Source organism: Nothobranchius furzeri, chromosome 16, assembly GCF_043380555.1.
Source record: "Nothobranchius furzeri strain GRZ-AD chromosome 16, NfurGRZ-RIMD1, whole genome shotgun sequence".
Classification (NCBI taxonomy): domain Eukaryota; kingdom Metazoa; phylum Chordata; class Actinopteri; order Cyprinodontiformes; family Nothobranchiidae; genus Nothobranchius; species Nothobranchius furzeri.
In genome coordinates, this window is record NC_091756.1 from 54,626,709 (window position 1) to 54,645,773 (window position 19,065).

Consider the following 19,065-nt stretch of genomic DNA (forward strand, 5'->3'; position numbering starts at 1 on the left):
CTTGTCTTCATTCAAAAATCAACACAGCACAGAATCAAGGGGTTTATTCAAGCAGACTAGATACGTCAAGTGAAGCAGAACCTGGTTATAGTTGCTTCAGTAATTATTGATACTTTATGTTATTATTTTATCGTGATTAAATATCTTATATTTGCTTACCTCCTATTTTTCTTTCTTTTGCACAAAGTACTGCGGCTATTTCCTAATGTTGTGATTTCTCGCACATATGGCAATAAAACGCTTCGGATACAGATAAGGTCAATTTTAACAATTTACAATCTGCAAGATCACATAAAAAAGCCCGGTAAAACATTTAAAAGTTGTTGAGAAGGAAAGTTTGAGGGTTGGAGTATTGACTTAGAATTTAGATATCATTCAAATTTTTCATTTTTTTATTTTATTTTATATTTTCAAAAAAATTCACGAAGTATGTTGAAAAGTAACAAAGTTCAATAAAAGTACAATTAATGAGGATTTTACACAGCCAAATGGTTTAAAGCAAGGGTGTTAAAACTTTTCACAATGAGGTCCAAAAGAAATACTTCATCATGAGCCACAAATTTTACTTTCTTGATTTATTAAATGCAATAAGTAATATTTTAAACAGCTTTAAACTAATCAGTAAAAATCTGAACATAAATGATAAAAGTGTTGATCTACGTCAGCAACCTTCCACAAACAAATTCCACCATTCTAGGAATGCAACTGGGGCCATCCAGGATCATTCTGAGGGCCACAAACAGCCCACGGACCGCAACTTGAGGAGCAGTCTCCACCCCTTTCGGACTGTCGCGCGCCTTGTGCCCGTCTCCTAGCAACCAGAGCCCTAGCTGCTCTGTGCCGCTCCAGGCCATCCGGACCGGACCTTCTGTGTTCCGGACTAAAGTTGGCTCTTAAACCGGGTAAACGGTTATGGACTGGACCTCAGACTGAACCGAGGCGCCGCCATGAACGACCGGTACCACCGGGCAGCCCGGGACGGCTACCTGGACGTCCTAAAAGAGGCCACGCGGAAGGATCTGAATGCCCCGGACGAGGATGGGATGACGCCGACTTTATGGGCCGCTTACCACGGAAACCTGGACGGGCTCCGGCTCATTGTGAGCAGAGGGTGAGTCCAGAGATCCGGACCGGACCGAAATGGTTTCTGGTTCCTCTAATCAGCAGCAGGTTGACCAGCGAAGAAGAAACTAAGTTTATTTTAAATGAAAAAGCTCCTTCTTTGTTTCCTTCGTGCGACTCTTAGATTTTATTTAAATACATTTTAATCGTTTTATTCTGAGTGTTTTTCTTTTTCATAAGCTGAACTTTTTTAGTGCAAAATAATTGACCAAGTTTCAGCTAGAAAAATATGTGGTCTACTTTTCATAAGGACTACGTGCACTTTAGTACTGCGGGTATTTACATTTAATAGCAAAAAAGGTCTCCCTCCTCCATCATCACTGACCCAGTCAGTGCTGTGGAACAGTTTTACATATAAACAGCTTCATTATAGAGAAAGGTCACTGAATCCTCCATAAACACAGCTCCCGTCTAATCAATCCAGCCCAACTTTATTTATAACGCACTTTAAAACAGCCAGCAAAGGACCAAAGTACTACACAGACATACACGGTTAAAACCGCGTGTATGCGACACAAATGTGTATAGGAGAAAGCAAACCTATAGTAAAAAAAATACATAAAATAAATAAATATCTAAAAAACATTAAAGCTCAGGTAGAGATGAGTTTTCAACAGGGATTTAAAACCAGACAGAGGAGGCTGTCACACGTCCAAAGACAGATGATCGCAAAGTTTTTTGTGAGGTGCCTCAACAGAAACACGTCATGTCCTCTGAACTTATGCTTGGTCCTCGAAATCCTCAGGGTCAGCTGATCGTCTGACCTGAGAGAACGGGAGTTTATTTGGTTGTAGATGCGCTGAAATGTAGGATGGGGAAAGTCAATAGAAGGCTTTAAAAGTGAGAAATTTGAGATCATTTCTAAATGGTATAGGCAACCGGCGGAGTCGGGTTAGAATAGGGTGGCTAAGGTGAGCTGCAGCATTCTTGAGATGAGTGTTGGAAGAAATATTTTTTTCAAAAAGTTGACATCCATTTAGGCCCTCATTTCATCGAGACATCTGTACTGGTTCTACAAAGTGTGTCATTTTTAGAGATATACCGTAAATGTGACAGTCAGCATCCCTTATGCTCACCCAAACAAGGATACCCCGATCCTCCTTGTCAAATGCAGCTGCTTTTCTACGTAAAGCTCCTACAGATTCATTGTGGTTAAGGCTAGGTTGATGCTCCGAATCGGCTTTAGTCCAGTAACTGTTTTCTCACATATGTGTTACTGCAATGTAACGCTATGGCTCAGAAATAAATAAATCTGATCTTTGTCTGCGAGACTAAATAGAGGACACTTAGCTGTGGATCATAAAACAACAATGGCAGCTTGCTGATTAAGCAATATAATTCTCATTCTTAATCAGTTTGGGAAGATGCGTTTATTTCAGCCGTTTGCAGGTTTATGAGGCATGAGGAGAAGCTGAAGGTTGACTCTGGAAAGGTCAGAGTGATGGATCAACACAATGACAGAGACCACAAACACAATATAATAGGAATACAATTGTACCAGACTTGGATAACATTTAAAAAATGTTTCATATTTGCAATATCAATATTTAACAGGGCTGCTAGGATATTATATTCCAACAGTCGTGCATTCTAGCTCTATTATATTTGTCCATCCAGTGGACTCTGAATTGCCCCAGATTCCCACAGCCAGTATAGATGTTGGTGGTGGAGTGTTGTGTCATGATGGCATAAAATGAAAGGAGTAGTGCAGAAAATAACAGGGGTTTATTTGAAATGAATCAACAATATCACAATCACAGGATGTACGGTGGTGCAGGGGTTAGTGCTGTTGCCTTGCAGGGAGGAGGTCCCAGGTTCAAATCCAAGCATGAAGTCTTTCTGTAAGGAGTTTACATACACGTTCTTCCTGTGCATGGGTGGGTTTTCTTAAGGTACTCCAGCATCCTCCCATAGTTGGGTTGTGAGAGTGTGCATGTGCGGTTGTGCTCTGTGTGTATGTGTTGCCCTGCGATGGGCTGGCAACCTGTCCGAGGTGTACCTTGAAGATAGGCAGCCTCCCGCAACCCTGCAATAATGGATGAGTGGATCCCATTTTCTAATATCGTGCAGTTGTGTGCAGATTCGTGATTTTAATAAGTCTTTCCTAAAAAAAACTGTATGTAGGAACATCAATTCAATTCAAGACTATTTATATAGCGCCAAATCACGACGAGAGTCGTCTCAAGGCACTTCACACAGTAAACATCCCAATACAGGTCAGTTCATTAAGCCAGTCAGAAAATAGTCTCCTATGGAAGGAGCCCAGCAAATAGCATCGAGTCACTGACTGTCAGTGTCACTACAGCAATCCTCACACTGAGCAAGCATCAAAAGGGTTCACGCTTTTATATACCTATGTATGCTTGTTTAAATACTAAATGGCCCGCACTTGTATAGCTCCTTTCAGAGTCAGAGTACTCCAAAGCGCTTTAAACTACAGTGTATCATTCATCCATTCACACACACACTTTCACACACTGATGTGATCAAATTGGCTAAGTGGCAAATTCAGAAACCTGTGTGGTTCTAATCTGATATTATACAGTTAGTCTCCCTTCATAAATTGCTTTAAAAGAATCTAGACGCACATCTTAAAGGTGCAGTTCACTGAGAAACATATAATACTCATTCTTTTTCAAATGGGATTGTCACTCTGAGTCCATGCATACAGAAATGGTCTTCTACCTCTATAGCCTGCATTAGCCGCTGAAAGGTCATAGATGGAGAACACTTGGGTTTTTCTACATCACAGGGAAATATTTACATTCATAGACTCGCCCACCTTGGCTCGCGACCACAGAAGGCTGTATTGATTTACAGTGGGATGCAAAAGCTTGGGCAGCCTGGTTAATCTTCATGATTTTCCTATATAAATTGTTGCTTGTTTCGATAAAAATTTTCAGTTAAATATATCATACAGGAGGCACACACAGTGATATTTGAGAAGTGAAATGAAGTTTATAGGATTTACAGAAAGTGTGTAATAATTGTTTAAGCAAAATTAGGCAGGTGCACACATTTGGACACCACAAAAATTAATTAACTCAATATTTAGTAGCTCCTCCTTTTGCAGAAATAACAGCCTCTAAACTCTTTCTATAGCTTCTAATGAGAGTCTGGATTCTGGTTGAAGGTATTCTGGACCATTCGTCTTTACAAAACATCTCTAGTTCATTCAGGTCTGAGGGCTTCTGAGCATGGACAGCTCTCTTTAACTCACACCACAGATTTTCTATAATATTCAGGTATGGGGACTGAGATGTTCATTCCAGAACATTCTACGTGTACCTCTGCATGAATGCCTTAGTAGATATTGAGCAGTGTTTAGGGTCGTTGTCTTGTTGAAAGATCCAGCCCCAGTGCAACTACAGCGTTGTCACTGATTCCTAGACATTGGTCTCCAGAATCTGCTGATACTGAGGGGAGTCCATGCGTCCCTCAACTTTAACAAGATTCCCATTCCCTGCACTGGCCACACAGCCCAGAGAATGATGGAACCGCCACCATGTTTTACTGTAGGTAGCAGGTGTTTTTCTTGGAATGCTGTGTTCTTTTCCCTCCATGCATAACACCCCTTGTTATGCCCAAATGACTCAGTTTTAGTTTCATCAGCACCTTATTCCAAATAAAGCTGGCTTCGTTTTGGCACACAGTGGTTAAACTACGACTCTGCTTCCTGGTCTGGACCCTGGGTTGTCATGGAGGACTAATAAAACTGGCCATGTTCCCAGAAAGAAGAGCTGCTCCATCCAAAGAGGGATGGATGCCGTCTCTCCGCATCAGTTTTCCCCAAAAAGTTTTCCAATTATCAAAAAAGCCCACGTTGTTTTCAGGACACCACCTGACACCAGCCAGCGGTTGAAGGACAGCATGCGGCTAAACATGTTGTCACTGGTCCGATCAGGCAGGGGGCCAGAGAAAATTACGGAGTCCAACATTGTTTTGGCAAACTTACACACCGAAGCAACATTAATTTTAGTGACCTCCGATTGGCGTAACCGGGTGTCGTTACCGCCAGCGTGAATAACAATCTTACTGTATTTACGCTTATCCTTAGCCAGCAGTTTCAGATAAGATTTAATGTCGCCCACTCTGGCCCCAGGTAAACATTTCACTATGGTTGCTGGAGTCTCTAATGCCACGTTTCTGACTATGGAGCTGCCAATGATCAGAGTCGGCTTGTCAGTGGGTGCGTCACTCAGCGGGGAAAATCTATTAGAAACGTGGACGGGCTGGGTTCTATGCTTCCTGCGTACCGTCACCCAGCCGGCCTCAGGTCCCAGCTGTTCGGGTTCTGCTGGAGGATCGCTACAGGGTTGTTCTGAGCTAGTTAGGCCAGCGCTAGCTAAGTAGCTATGGCTGTTTACGGATTTTTCAACAGCGCGGAGCCGGGACTCCAATTCCGACACCCTCGCCTCCAAAGCTACAAAAATACTACAGTTATTACAGGTACCATTATTGCTAAAGGAGGCAGAGGAGTAACTAAACATCTGACACAGAGAGCAAGAGATAGGAGACGGAGAAGCAGAGACAGAAGTAGCCATAGCCGTGCTGAGGCTAAGCTAACTGGACGAGCAAACTGTTCAACACCAAATAAACCGTGCAAACTCAAATGGTTCCCTAAAAGCTAGGTGGAACAACAGTAAATGTGTGTATTAGCGTGCTTATGTGCTACAATAACTCAGATATATCCTAGTACAGAGAAATTAAATCAGTTTTAGCGAGCCCCAAACACCAAACAGCTACACGTAGTGCAACACTGAAAACAGGAGACAGGAAACGCCTTACCGCAAGGTGCAGCCGATTCATCTCATGATACATCGTCACCCTAGCCTAGAAATCTAGACAGTAGCCAAAGCAAACAGATTTTGCTCTGCATGTCTGTCTAGCCACACTCCGTCATTTGAAATGGCTTTGGCATCAAGTCTGGACTATTTTTCTATTTTTCAATTCTTGGAAGCTGAAAATGTCCCAGTTCTTGCATGGCCAGCATACTCACCGGACATGTCACCCGTTGAGCATGTTTGGGATGTGCTTGACCGGCGTATACGACAGCGTGTACCAGTTCCCACTAATATCCAACAACTTCACACAGCCATTGAAGAGGAGTGGACCTACATTCCACAGAACACAATTGACAATCTGATCAACTCTATGCGAAGAAGATGTGTTGCACTGCATGAGGCAAATGGTGGTCACACCAGATACTGACCGGTTCTGAGTCCCCAGACCCCCAATAAAGCAAAAAAAAACTGCACATTCCAGGGTGGCCTTTTATTGTGGGCAGTCTATGGTACACCTGTGCACTACTCATGATGTCAGATCAGCATCTTGATGTGGCACACCTGTGAGGTGGGATGGATTATCTCAGCAATGCACAGGTGCTCACTATCACAGACTGATTTGTGAACAATGTTTGAGAGAAATGGTGATATTGTGTATCTGGAATGAATTTTAGATAAGTCCATCTCATGAAAAATGGGAGCAAAAACAACAGTGTTGCGTTTATATTTTTGTTCAGTGTATTTGACTCTAGAGCTGCTCAGAGACATTACACACTCATATATAAACCCATTCTGTATTTTATTATTACATTATGTGTCCTATAGGTTTTCAGTACTTTTTTAGATTTTGTGAGTTTTTGCAAAGCGTGTTTTTCTCAGCCTGAGGTGTGGCTGTTGAACGAGGAAACAGATTGTTTTACTTTGTTAAAACTTCTTAAATGTTTAAATTGTTTTATCCTAACCTGTTGTGAATCGAGAGCTTTTGAGGGATGGCAGGTTGTGTCAATTACGATTTTGATAAAAAATAAAAAATTAAAAGCTATTATGTGACATCTTCTATTTATCGATGAAAACAAATCAATAAGAAATAATTGTGATGCATCGGGATATCGAATTGAATTGAATCGTTGACCCAATAATCATAATCGAATCGAATCAGGAGACAAGTGAAGATTCACACCTCTACCCCCGACTCCCTAACTCAGGGATTCCCAAAGTGTAATGCGCGAGCTGCCGCTAGGGGGTGCGCGAGGTGAAAAGCTTAATGGCTGCAGAGCTCAGAGAAGTCTGTCATATGTCACCATTAGCGTAGCCAGAAACTCATTTGTGGGTGGGCCAAAGAAAAAGTAAGTGGGCCCAATAAATGCAATTGAAAACAAGTATATTTTTGCGCGCGTGTCCTCCACATGTGCCCTAACTTCATAATAACAATGCGCCGAGCTTCAGCACTCTGGCCTGCGCACGCCGATATGTTCCGTATTTGATCATTTTTAACGGTGTTGGAGAAATCTGAAGGTGGTGAGTCATTCTGGCAGATTGTAATTAACATCTGTCTCGTGCAGGTGTTCTGACATTGTAAACCTCACACACAGAACATTGTGGATGTAACAAAATAACAAGAAATGATTCCCATTCAGGCTATTAACAGCGCGCTGAAGATCTGAAGTTCAGAGTGCGTCTGTCAGAGGTCAGACCCGTTCCAGCGGAACCACGGCTCACGGGTGCACAAGTGCGCACATCTGGACTGGGCAGAAGTAATTTTACAACATTGGTTTAAGTAGCGCCGATAACGAGACGCGGTGACTGGAGCGGCTCATGGAGCTGTGCCGCACTCGCACACACACACACACACTCGCACACACACACAGATTCAATAAGCGCGCACGCTGCGCAAACTCCGGCGCCGTCAGACTGAAGACAGAAATGATCGCTGCCTCCTCTGTGATAAAAACTTTTAAGAGGTTTTATAACATTTTTCATTCCAGGTCAAATTAAAATATTAGCTTCTATTTTGGGATGACGTATTAAAGTCGGGTCCGCTCCAGCCAGTGACTCCGAACCTGACCACATCTCATGTTACTGCAGCATTTGTTGTTCCAGTCCGCGTGGCAGCGGATCGCAGATTCAGCCACACCATAAAACAGCAATAAGTCGGTCTGAGGCAAAAGTGAACCTCATGGCTATATCTTTTCCATATTTTCCCCTATAGACATTTGATTACGCACAAGTAGGTGATCAGCTCAGGTTTACGCAGAGCAGAAGGAAGGAGAGCGCTCTGGCCGCACAGGTTCCAACGTTCCTACTTTAAGAAAACCGTTAAATTGCATTGTTTATGTGCTACCTGGGCACTCTAAATATTTATTTAAAATTAAATCAAAGGAAATTGTAATGGTATCGAATGTTTATTAATTACTTTTAAAAAAATGAAAGTGATGGGGAAAAAGGTCGATCATATTTTTTTAACCCTGTCTGTTTAGCTTGACGTCTGATATATATATCATGCCCTGATGTGGGGGCTGGGGGGCGCGTCGACATGGTCGGGACATAGAAGGGGGTGCGCGGCTAAATAAGTTTGGGAACCACTGCCCTAACTCATTGACTCCCTAACTCAACTCAAGTTGCTCGTTCGTCTTTTCTTAGTACCAGAACTCCCAATCCAGTCCCAAGGTGTCAGTTCCAACACCCTTCAACTCAAGTGTCCTCTCTTAGTGCGTTCATTCTGTTCGTTCCTGCAGCCTGCTTTCTCTCCCAACACACTCCATCGCTCGTCCGCTAGCCAGTTGTTAAACCAGCACTGTTTACATGATCTCCACAAACACATTACTAATGGCGATGTCTTTCTCCACACATTACAGAGATGACGTGCTTCTCTGAGGGCTTCTTCTCAAATGTTAATTTTGGACGTGGGTCTCCTTCGGCTGGTTTACGCGCAGCATACACAGCGTGTCCCCTGCCCTCCAGCCCTGTGCCACCATTAGCTGGTGGCTAAATCAGCATTGTTCACTTGATCTCCACGGTGTGTGTCTCCGGTTCGCTAACCTTCTCCAGCCATGGTGCTGCCAGTGATCGCCCCATAAAAGATCATTTTCTTTCTTTTTCCATGTCCATCAGCTGGTAGCAAGCTTGTTTACAAAGCTGCTCACATCTACGTGAAACAGGTGTTGTGGGAAATTATGTTCCCCTGCAATATTCGGTTTCCCTTAGGCAATCAAGAGCAAATATTTCCAAATTCACATTATTTATTGTCCATTATGAGGACTAAACAACCTCGAATAAAAGATGGTTAAAATGAGTGAGATCACATCCTTTTACTTACCTTTCAAAAACGATAAATAAGCTTGTAAAGAGTGAACAGGAATGTTTTTACTGTACCTTTTTTATTGTTTTTAGGAGGACATATAGATATAAAAACATCACAAGCATAACATTATTACATTACATTACATCATTTTTTGTAAAAGTCGATCACGAATATTGTGAAGATAGCCTGAACTGCGAACTCCCGACACAGGGGGACAGAATATTGTAGGGCAACATAGTTTCTCACAACACCTGACCTCCCGGCTTACGTCACCCCTCCTCCACGTGTGAATCGCGACGATTTCAAGATCTAACAGAACTAGCTTTCTTCCTTCAGGGCTGGTAGGTTGATAAACATCATAATTAATCATGCTTTTTTAACTTTGTGTGGGTTAGGCTAGAGAGATTTGAAACTGATTATACTATCAAACTCATGAGTGGGCCACCGTAGCTGCAATACTTTCTCTGAACTGCACAGCACTAAATAGTCGCATTTACATAGGGCCTTAAAGTATTTGTTTAGGAAAAGGATGTACTTGTTTCTTCTTCAACAGTGTATGGCATACTGCCCTGTTGACTGAAATCTGTAGCAGCAAGTATGTGACGTTGTTCATTGTCCAATAGCATGTGGAGGCAGTTTCAGGCCCTGTCCACTCGTAGCCGGGGATCTGCCAAAACGTAGATATTTTTCTACGTTTTGGCCTGTCATCCACACGAAAACGGAGATTTTTCACACGAAAACGGATCTTTTTAAAAACTCCGGCCAAAGTGAAGATCTGCGTTTTCTCCGTTTTGGGTGTCTGCGTGTGGACAGACAAAACCGGAGTTTTAAGGTCCGCAACGTCACTTTCCGCCACAAAAAAATGCTGACATCACGTGTGCGACCTGTGTTTACACTAGCCGACAGCGTGGATGCCCTCAGAGCTGCGCTCGCTTTATCAATTGTCCAAGCGCTTTTTGCTTGTTTGTTTTTGCAAGAGGAATTACTGCTCCTTGCGGAAGACCACAGACGAAGGACGAGGTTAAGAACGGGGGAAGTACTGCCGCCTACAGGTCTGGCATGTCCTTAACAACGTATTTATCCGGGTACGTGTGGACAGAGTTTTTTTAAACGAGGTGGTATGGATGAAAGTTTTTGGAGGGGCGGATATTCGTTTTTTTTTTAAAGTGGGCAAAGTGTGGACTAGGCCTTAAAGACAACCGTAGATCCCGCCCTACAACTGCGCTCTGTGGATCGTGGCCAGTGTATATATTTACATACGGCTTGCCAGGCCATCGTCTCCCTGCATTAAAAAGAAAAAACAATTTGTTCTGACAACAAGATGACTTTCCTTCTTCATGTGTGTGAAATATGTTTGTTTTTAATAAACAGATTTGCCGTTTTGTTTCTCTGCTTTATCACCAGTAAGTTATAGCGGCAGGTGTTCAGGTCTGATCCCTGAAATGTTGGTCTGCACCACGAACAGCATTAAACACTTTTCTGCTGCACGTTGCTGCGAGGCTTGACGCTGTACACTACGCAGCAGCAGCAGCACACATGGGAAGTGAAATCAGGGTTGATGCTAATTATGAAGGGGGTGGCCTGCTGAGGAGTGGTGTAACAGTTCTGCTGGGTGTCCGTGAAAAACCACCACCAGTGTGTGAGATTAATAATGCAAAGTCACCTCTGATATGTTTAACCTGCAGAGCTTCAATTATTGATCGTGACCCGGCCATGTAAGTGGAGGGAAACGAAGAAGAGGAGGGACGCCAACACGTACAGGGTTAGGGTTTAATTCCTTCACACTAATCAGCCATATTTAGGAGTCCTTCACCAGGCAGTCACACAAGCGGCTGAGGCCACAGCAGCTGCTGCTCGCTTTCTCGTATAAATGTGTTTTCAGGCTTTCTTGTTTTCCCCAACCATTTTCTGAACTGCTTCGTCTTCACTAGGGAGCTGGTGCCAACTCCAGGTGTCAACATGCGAGATGAAGCCCATCACAGGGACACAAGCAGTCACACACTCACCTTTACTACATTGATACTTTCCATGTGTGACTATGCTTACTATGTTACAAAATGCTATTCAATTCAATTCAATTCAAGTTTATTTAGATAGCTCAAGGCACTTCACATAATAAACATTCCAATTCACAGTTCATTAAGCCAATCAGAAATAATGTTTCCTATGGAAGGAACCCAGTGACCTGATGCAATCCTCATACTAAGCAAGCATGCAGCGACAGTGGAGAGGAAAACTCCCTTTTAACAGGAAGAAACCTCCAGAGAATCCTGGCTCAGCATAAGCAGCCATCCTCCACGACTCACTGGGGATCGAGAAGACAGAGCAGACACACACACACACACACACACACACACACACACACACACACACACACACACACACACACACACACACACACACACACACACAATAATGTGTCTATATTAACATGCATTGTATTCAGAAGTTGATTTCCCTGTTATTCAATATGTCAATATTGTAAAAAATAAAAAAGGCAATCCTGTTTTAAAAATCAAAATAAATGAAACCTGGTTTGTTTTTTAACTCTCAGATACTGTCAGAAACAGAAATAACATTTACTCCTTTTCTGATTCATTGACTCATTTTTTTAGATAATTTTTTAATTTTTTGCTCATGAAATTTACGTTTTGCTTTACTAGTAAATAACTGCAGGTAAAATAATGCTTTGCTGTGATTTTTGTTGACAATATTAAAATTAGGTTAGAGGTTTATCCTTTTTTCCTGGATCAGCGGATCCACGGGTCTGATGGCTGTTCACAACACAGAGCAGAATAAGAGAGAGATGGAGAGCTTTCAAATTGTGTTTTATTACTAAACGGGACAATCGGCTGAAACTGTTGAGGAAACTTTGTTTAAACTAAATCACAGCAGATGTCCAGAGTTTGGAAGCCTGTGTTCATCGTGCGTTAATAAACAAACATATTTAATTAGCTCTAACAAGCTGTTAATGCACATAGGACTTTACAGTCACCCAGAATAATTTACTGAGGATGTTTTCTGCTCAGCATCAGACTCCTTAAACCCAAACTAGGTCTGTATAACCGACGTCACCCCATCTTATTTACAAGCACGTCTTCATCCCCGCTCCGGCAGCAGCCACTGAGATCAAAGCTGACAGAAATGGGGACCTGTGCTGCAAACCCCCACAATTACTCTGCATATTTCATTTCATGTGTGCCAGAGGATTTGTGCAGTTATCACATTTTTATTTTACTCCCACGAAAGGCAAATTCTAGCTGAGATATTACAGAAAATCTGGACGGTTTGCAATCAAATTTGAAAGCCGTCTCTCATTAATTACATTTGAAGTCTGGAATGATGGCTGGCTGGCTAATACTCTGCTTGCAGGCGAGCGACTCTCAAGTGCGTCACGAGCTACTGGCACCTCGTGAGCAACGTGCAGGAGACCCCTGGTTTAGAGTGTCCTATCAACCTACAAAAGACTTCAGCAAACAAGCTTTTGGTGTAATAAGGTGCCTTTTAGCGGGATAAAATCATCAACACAAGAAAGGTAGACCAGGAGGCTACTCCATTCAATGTTTAAAATCTAAACATATAGGATCCCATTTACAAGAGCTGGTGAATTACTTTTGGAACCAGTCTGAGCCCTTGGTGTGAATCAGAATCTTCTGTTCACACAGACTTGGGCCTAGTCCACACGTAGCCGGGTTGTTTTACAAACGGATATCCGCCCCTCCAAAAACTTGCATCCACACCACCTCGTTTTAAAAAAAAACTGTCCACACGTACCCGGATAAATACGTTGTTAAGGACATGCCAGACCTGTAGGCGGCAGTACTTCCCCCGTTCTTAACCTCGTCCTTCGTCTGTGGTCTTCCGCAAGGAGCAGTAATTCCGCTTGCAAAAACAAACAAGCAAAAAGCGCTTGGACAATTGATAAAGCGAGCGCAGCTCTGAGGGCATCCATGCTGTCGGCTAGTGTAAACACAGGTCGCACACGTGATGTCAGCATTTTTTTGTCGCGGAAAGTGACGTTGCGGACCTTAAAACTCCGGTTTTGTCTGTCCACACGCAGACACCCAAAACGGAGAAAACGCAGATCTTCACTTTGGCCGGAGTTTTTAACCCTTTGATGCATAATGGTCACTACAGTGGACAGGTACTCAGAATTGTTATTTATTTGTTTTTGCTATTAAGCACAGCTGTTGAAGACTTTATTGTATTTGAGCCCCTCCATTTGGACTTCAGTAAACCAAGCCAACACATTTCATGCTCAGAATGCACGCTGTCCACTGAGGTGGACATGTAATAAATTATTTGTAAATTATAAAATTTTACAAAAAAATATTTGTTGAAATTTGTTTCATTCACACCTAAAGATGAATGAAAAAAATTGTTTAAAAAAATCATGGTTGAAGATTTCATAATTCATGCATCAAAGGGTTAAAAAGATCCGTTTTCGTGTGAAAAAACTCCGTTTTCGTGTGGATGACAGGCCAAAACGTAGAAAAGTGTCTAAGTTTTGGCAGTTCCCCGGCTACGTGTGGACAGGGCCTAAATGTCCCATCTTCTCACTGGACTGATATTTTATTAACATTTTTTGTTAAAACTCAAAGACTAAGTTCAGATTATCCTACTGTCTCTCTGGGCCTGCTCATGGAGGACTCAGTTCAGACGAAAGTGAGAAAACTCACCAACATTTAGAGACATTCAGGAAGCTCCTCGTGTAAACTTGTTCATCAGAGTGCGACTGAGCTGAGACTGATGCAGACTTTTAGCAGTTTGCTACTAACTTATCTGAACATGTCTTGTTCCCTCTTGTCACTCAGAGGTGATCCAGATAAATGTGACATCTGGGGGAACACGCCACTTCACCTGGCTGCTGCTAACGGACACCTCAACTGTCTGTCCTTCCTGGTGGCTTTTGGTGCCAACGTGTGGTGTCTGGATAATGACTACCACACACCGCTGGATATGGCTGCCACCAAGGGACACATGGACTGTGTTCGCTATTTGGACTCTATCGCTGCCAAGCAGATCACCCTCAACCCGAAGCTGGTCAGCAAACTCAAAGACAAAGCGTTTCGGGCGGCTGAGCGCCGGATCAAAGACTGCGAGAAGCTCCAAAGGAAACACCATGAGAATATGGAGAGGAAGTTCATGAAAGAGTCGTCTGCTTTTGACAACCTGGATGCTATTAGCTTCTCCAGCTACACCAGCAGCAGTACACTGAGCCGCAAGTTTAACACCGTTACTTCCAACATGCCATACTCGCAGGTGGTTGGTCCTTTTGTTCAAATGTATGAATCATCAAAGACAGATGTTTGCTTTGGAAAATGTGAAGACATTTTTTTCTCACCAAAATGCAGTTTTCATGTGAATCAGAGATGGAAACTCTTCAGTTAAAGTTGATTTAGTGAAATTCTCTTAAGTTAGAGCAAACAGGCTCAGAAGGGCTGGACGTGGTCTCTGTTGGAGTAAAAATATTTACCTTTAACATTTCCAGCTTTGCAGTTTCACAGTTTCTAAATGTCTTCTTTCTTTTTAGGCAACTCTGCATTCGACAGCCAAGGGCAAAGCCAAGATACAGAAGAAACTAGAGAAGAAGAAGCATGTCGATGGAACATTTAAGATCTACGAGGATGGACGGAAAAGTGTGCGCTCGCTGTCTGGACTGCAGCTGGGAAATGACGTAATGTTCGTCAAGCAAGGAACCTACGCCAACCCCAGGGAGCGAACCCGTCTCAACATCCGGGACATGTTTCCCGGTGAAAACGATGACGCTGAGCCCGTCTCTCGTGCCATGAGCGACCCTGGCCTCTACGAGGCTGCGTATTCCGAGATCAGTGCTGATTCTGGACGAGATTCCCTGTTCACCCGTCCTGGGCTTGGCACCATGGTGTTCAGGAGGAACTATATGACAGCAGGAATGTTTGGGATTGGAAGACGGGAGGAAGGAAGCATGGTAGGAAGTGAACCTACTGGCAGAGCGCCTAATGTTCGCCTGAGAGGTCAGCTGCCGCGACACTCCCCCAGCTTTGACGAGGAAAGCATTGGCAGTGCCTACAGCCTACAGGAAAGGAACCTGCAGGAGCTGCCCTGGGAGGAAACGGATGTTGGGCTGGACGAGGACATGGAGCCTGAGAACAGTTCTCTAGAGACCTTCTTAGCATCTCAAGGCTTCAGTGAGTTCATGTCCATCTTCAGCAGGGAGAAAATCGACCTGGAGGCTCTGCTGCTTTGTTCAGAAAAAGACCTCGCCAGTATTCACATCCCGTTAGGTCCCAGAAAAAAACTGCTGGACGCCTGCAAGAGACGTCTGGACACATTAGAGGACCCAGAGACAATAGAAGACACTGAACTCTGACTCTTGTCGGTTTAGTTTCAAATAAATGCACCAGGAATTGAATTCCCTCTGTGTCATGGTCTGGAACAGGAAACAGGAAGTGATTTAACTATAATAACCACCGTTTAAAAATTCAACTGTCAACTAATAAAAATACTTTCATCACTACAAACTGTAACTTAACTAATCTATTATATTTCCCAGTAACGTTCCGGTAACTCACCACTGACAGCAGCTCTTCCTCCAGCTTCAGAGCTGTTTTTTTACTGGTAGAAGTGCACCATCTAGTGGTAGTTGGTTAAATCTACACAAAGTCCAAGATAGATTAGGGTGTTAACAAAAAAAATGCTATTTTTCCCACAAACGTGTGTGTTCATCGTTGTTTTGTTTTGGGGATGAATGGTGGTGCAGCACTGTTGACTTGCAGAAAGAAGGTTGCAGGTTCAAAACCCAGCTTTAGCTGTTCTCATGCATGTGTGCAATTTCTCTGACTCCAGTTTCCTTCCACCGACTAAAAAACGTGTTAGGCTACTTGACTATATTGTCCTCCAGGTGTGAGTGAGTGTGGGTAACTGGTTGTCTCTGTATGGCTCTGTGATGGACTGGAGACCTGTCCAGGGTGCCCCCCACTTCTTGCCTGGTGACTGATGGAGTTAAACACCAGGGGTCTCGTTTATCAAACATTACGTAGAATTCTTACTAAAACGATACTTAAGCTCAGCAAAAAATGTACTCACGCCAAGTAGGTTTGTGATCTATCAAACATGGAGTACGCACAGCTGCACACAATCTCCGCTTCATAAATCAGAAACTATCTAGAAAGGTTCTCAGCTGCATTTTAGTCACATCCGGCCCTCACCACGCCCACTTACTGCCATAAATAGTCAATGCAAAGTGCCTTGTGGATCTCATGCATAGACATAAGCCGGCTGTTGCAGCGCTCCGCCAGTGACGATGGCGACCGTAGATCAAGACAGATCAAGGAAGCACAATTTCACAGAAGCAGAAATCGAGGTACTTGTGGGTGAGGTGGAGAAATGAAAGGAAGTGCTTTTGCAAAACAAATAATGAAAATCCACGGAGTGGCACAGCGTTGCTGAAGCCGTCAATGTTGTGATTTCTTCAGAGATCTGTGGTGGATATTAAAAAATGGTCCAATCAGGATTCAATCCCCAGACTCCTAGGTGAAAGTCACACACGCTAACCAGTCAACCAAACAGAGATCTCCCCCGTACAAGTAGCCAGGGCGCATAATCAATCGGGTCACAGTGACAGGACACTCACACTGTCACAGACGCATGACATTCTGTCTAAACCTGTCTCCCTGCTGATATTCAGCATTCCGTATTCTGTGCTTCAGGCTGTGTGTGAGTGCGTGCACGTGTGTGAGTGTGCGTGCATGTGTGTACATGCGTGTGTGAGTGTGGGGGAGTCTTGTTCTGTGTGAAAACGAAGCAGTACAAGTGATAATGCTGCAGGATTTCATCATTATATCCTTCTCAGCAGCAGCACTGCAGGTGCTCTCCATGTCCAAAATGTGCGTAAGCCAGGTCCTTAGTCAACTTAAAGTTGTGCACATTTTTCCACTAAGTTTTCTTTCATAAATCCCAAAGTTTGCGTGGAAAGTTGCTTATACAGTTTTCCGACCCCGTTTTGTGCGTAAGCAAGCTTGATAAATGAGGCCCCTGCACTGGCACAGTAAGGTACTCCGCTTTACCAATCTATCAGCCTAAGCTGTCACAACAAGAACGGCTGAAAAATAATGATTTTCTTGTATTTTTGCATTCTGTTTTACTGTGTCAATCCAAACAGCTGAACCCTTTTACTGATTTGCTTTCTCACACACGGGCTCGACTGTGTGTGTGTGTGTGTGTGCGTGCGTGTGTGTGTGCGTGTGCGTGCATGCGTGTGTGTGTGTGTGTGTGTGATGAAAAGCCCTCAAACTGATTGAAGCACACCTGTGTCCTGGTGAGGTTGTGTGATATCTCAGGTTTCTCCACATCGGATTTAGTTTCCCTGAGTGTTTGTCTCCAGTTGTACCTGGAGAATCATCCGACATGAATGCTCATCTTTGTAAGAATCTGGTGATTTACCCACAAGCCAAAATCCTTTAAAAATAAATTAGTGGAATTTTTTACATTTGTGTCACTTGCACCTTGTTTTGCTGTGTGTGTGTCGTGTTACGTTCCAGTCTTTGGATCTCTTTTACTTAATTTTTTTTTCACAAGCACAATATTTTGTGTCATCCTGGAACATGCTTATACTTGTGAGAACTTATATATATATATGTGTGTGTGTATATATATATATATTTTTTTTTTACACATACACACACATATATATATATTTACACATATACTGACAAAAATATTCATGCAACACTCTTGTTTTTGCTCCCATTGCATATGAGCTGAACTCAATGCAAAATTTGTCTACTCAAAAGGCCCATGACTCTCAAATATTATTCTGAAATCAGCTTTCAGGAATTGTGTACAAATTCTTGCAATATGGGGCCGTGCGTTATCATGCTGCAACATTAGGTAATAGCTGGATGAATAAAGAGGATTTATATGAGGACAGAGTCAGGGGAGGGAAAAAAGGCACCTCAGAGGTACCCCCGACAGAGAGGATGGCTTTACTATGCAAAAAAACACCCCAGACAGATATGCACACAGACTTCAGACGATACACAACATGTGTACACACAAGTGTCCACTAGGTGGGGAGGTAGCGTTGGGACTCTCCTCACTTCAGGGCGTGCAGCCACAAGAGCAGCGCTCATCACCTCCATTTGGACAGGGGAGGGAGATAATGGGTTAGAGACTCCTAGATATGGTTCCACGGCCTTCACCGGTCACAGTCCCGCCCAGGCTGGTATACGGAGAAAGGGTTTCCATAGCAACGGCAGCATTCCACATTTCTTCTGAGGGGGAGTTTTCACTTCAGCCTGGGCACCAGATTCGGATAAGAATTGTTTTGGGTACAGAGATCATTTCCTCTCTGCTTTAGAGTTCTGTCGGTCTTCAACCCCTCCAGGTCCAATAATGGTGTTATCAAACTTTTCCAATCCGTGCTGATCCGTCAGCTCTTTCCTTGATCGAATCAACCTTCTGTGCCAGAGCCTGAACCTCAGCCAAAGTTCCAAGCTTACGACTCATCTCGACAATTATATGAGTTTGTGAGTTCACAGCGCGATGCATTCCATCCCTGAGCTCTGGGATTAAGCCAATATTCCTCGAAAGCTCGCTAATTTTCCGGTTTGTCACAAAACCTTTAGTTTCCTTTCAGAATCAACATATTCTATGAGATACCATACCATAGAATACTCCCTCAACTGTGGGCCATTGATTGCAAACAATATTTGTTAATTTTCACACACAAAAAAGTGATTTTCCTAACGAATCTATTCAAGCCCATGTTGCAAAAATGCACCTCAATTATAATCTAAAAAGAAAAGCCACATTTAAGATTAGAAATGTCTAATGAACAGGCGTTCAACCACTGGTGAGTCTAATGATTCATCTAAG

General features: G+C 43.2%; 1 protein-coding gene across 2 annotated transcripts; it reads left to right on the forward strand.

Annotated features, from left to right (window-relative positions):
• The first annotated feature begins 774 nt into the window (after nucleotides 1-774).
• Nucleotides 775-17,729, forward strand: LOC107387309 (pre-mRNA splicing regulator USH1G). 2 transcript variants are annotated; one of them, XM_015962209.3, is made up of 4 exons: nucleotides 972-1,111; nucleotides 12,580-12,742; nucleotides 14,022-14,469; nucleotides 14,741-17,729. In XM_015962209.3, the coding sequence occupies exons 3-4, from the start codon at nucleotides 14,167-14,169 to the stop codon at nucleotides 15,557-15,559; spliced, it is 1,122 nt and encodes a 373-aa protein (XP_015817695.1). In that variant the 5' UTR covers nucleotides 972-1,111; nucleotides 12,580-12,742; nucleotides 14,022-14,166; the 3' UTR covers nucleotides 15,560-17,729. The 2 variants fall into 2 exon arrangements, with proteins under 2 accessions (XP_015817694.1, XP_015817695.1); XM_015962208.3 differs by lacking the exon at nucleotides 12,580-12,742 and having other exon boundaries at nucleotides 775-1,111.
• The last annotated feature ends 1,336 nt before the right edge of the window (nucleotides 17,730-19,065 follow it).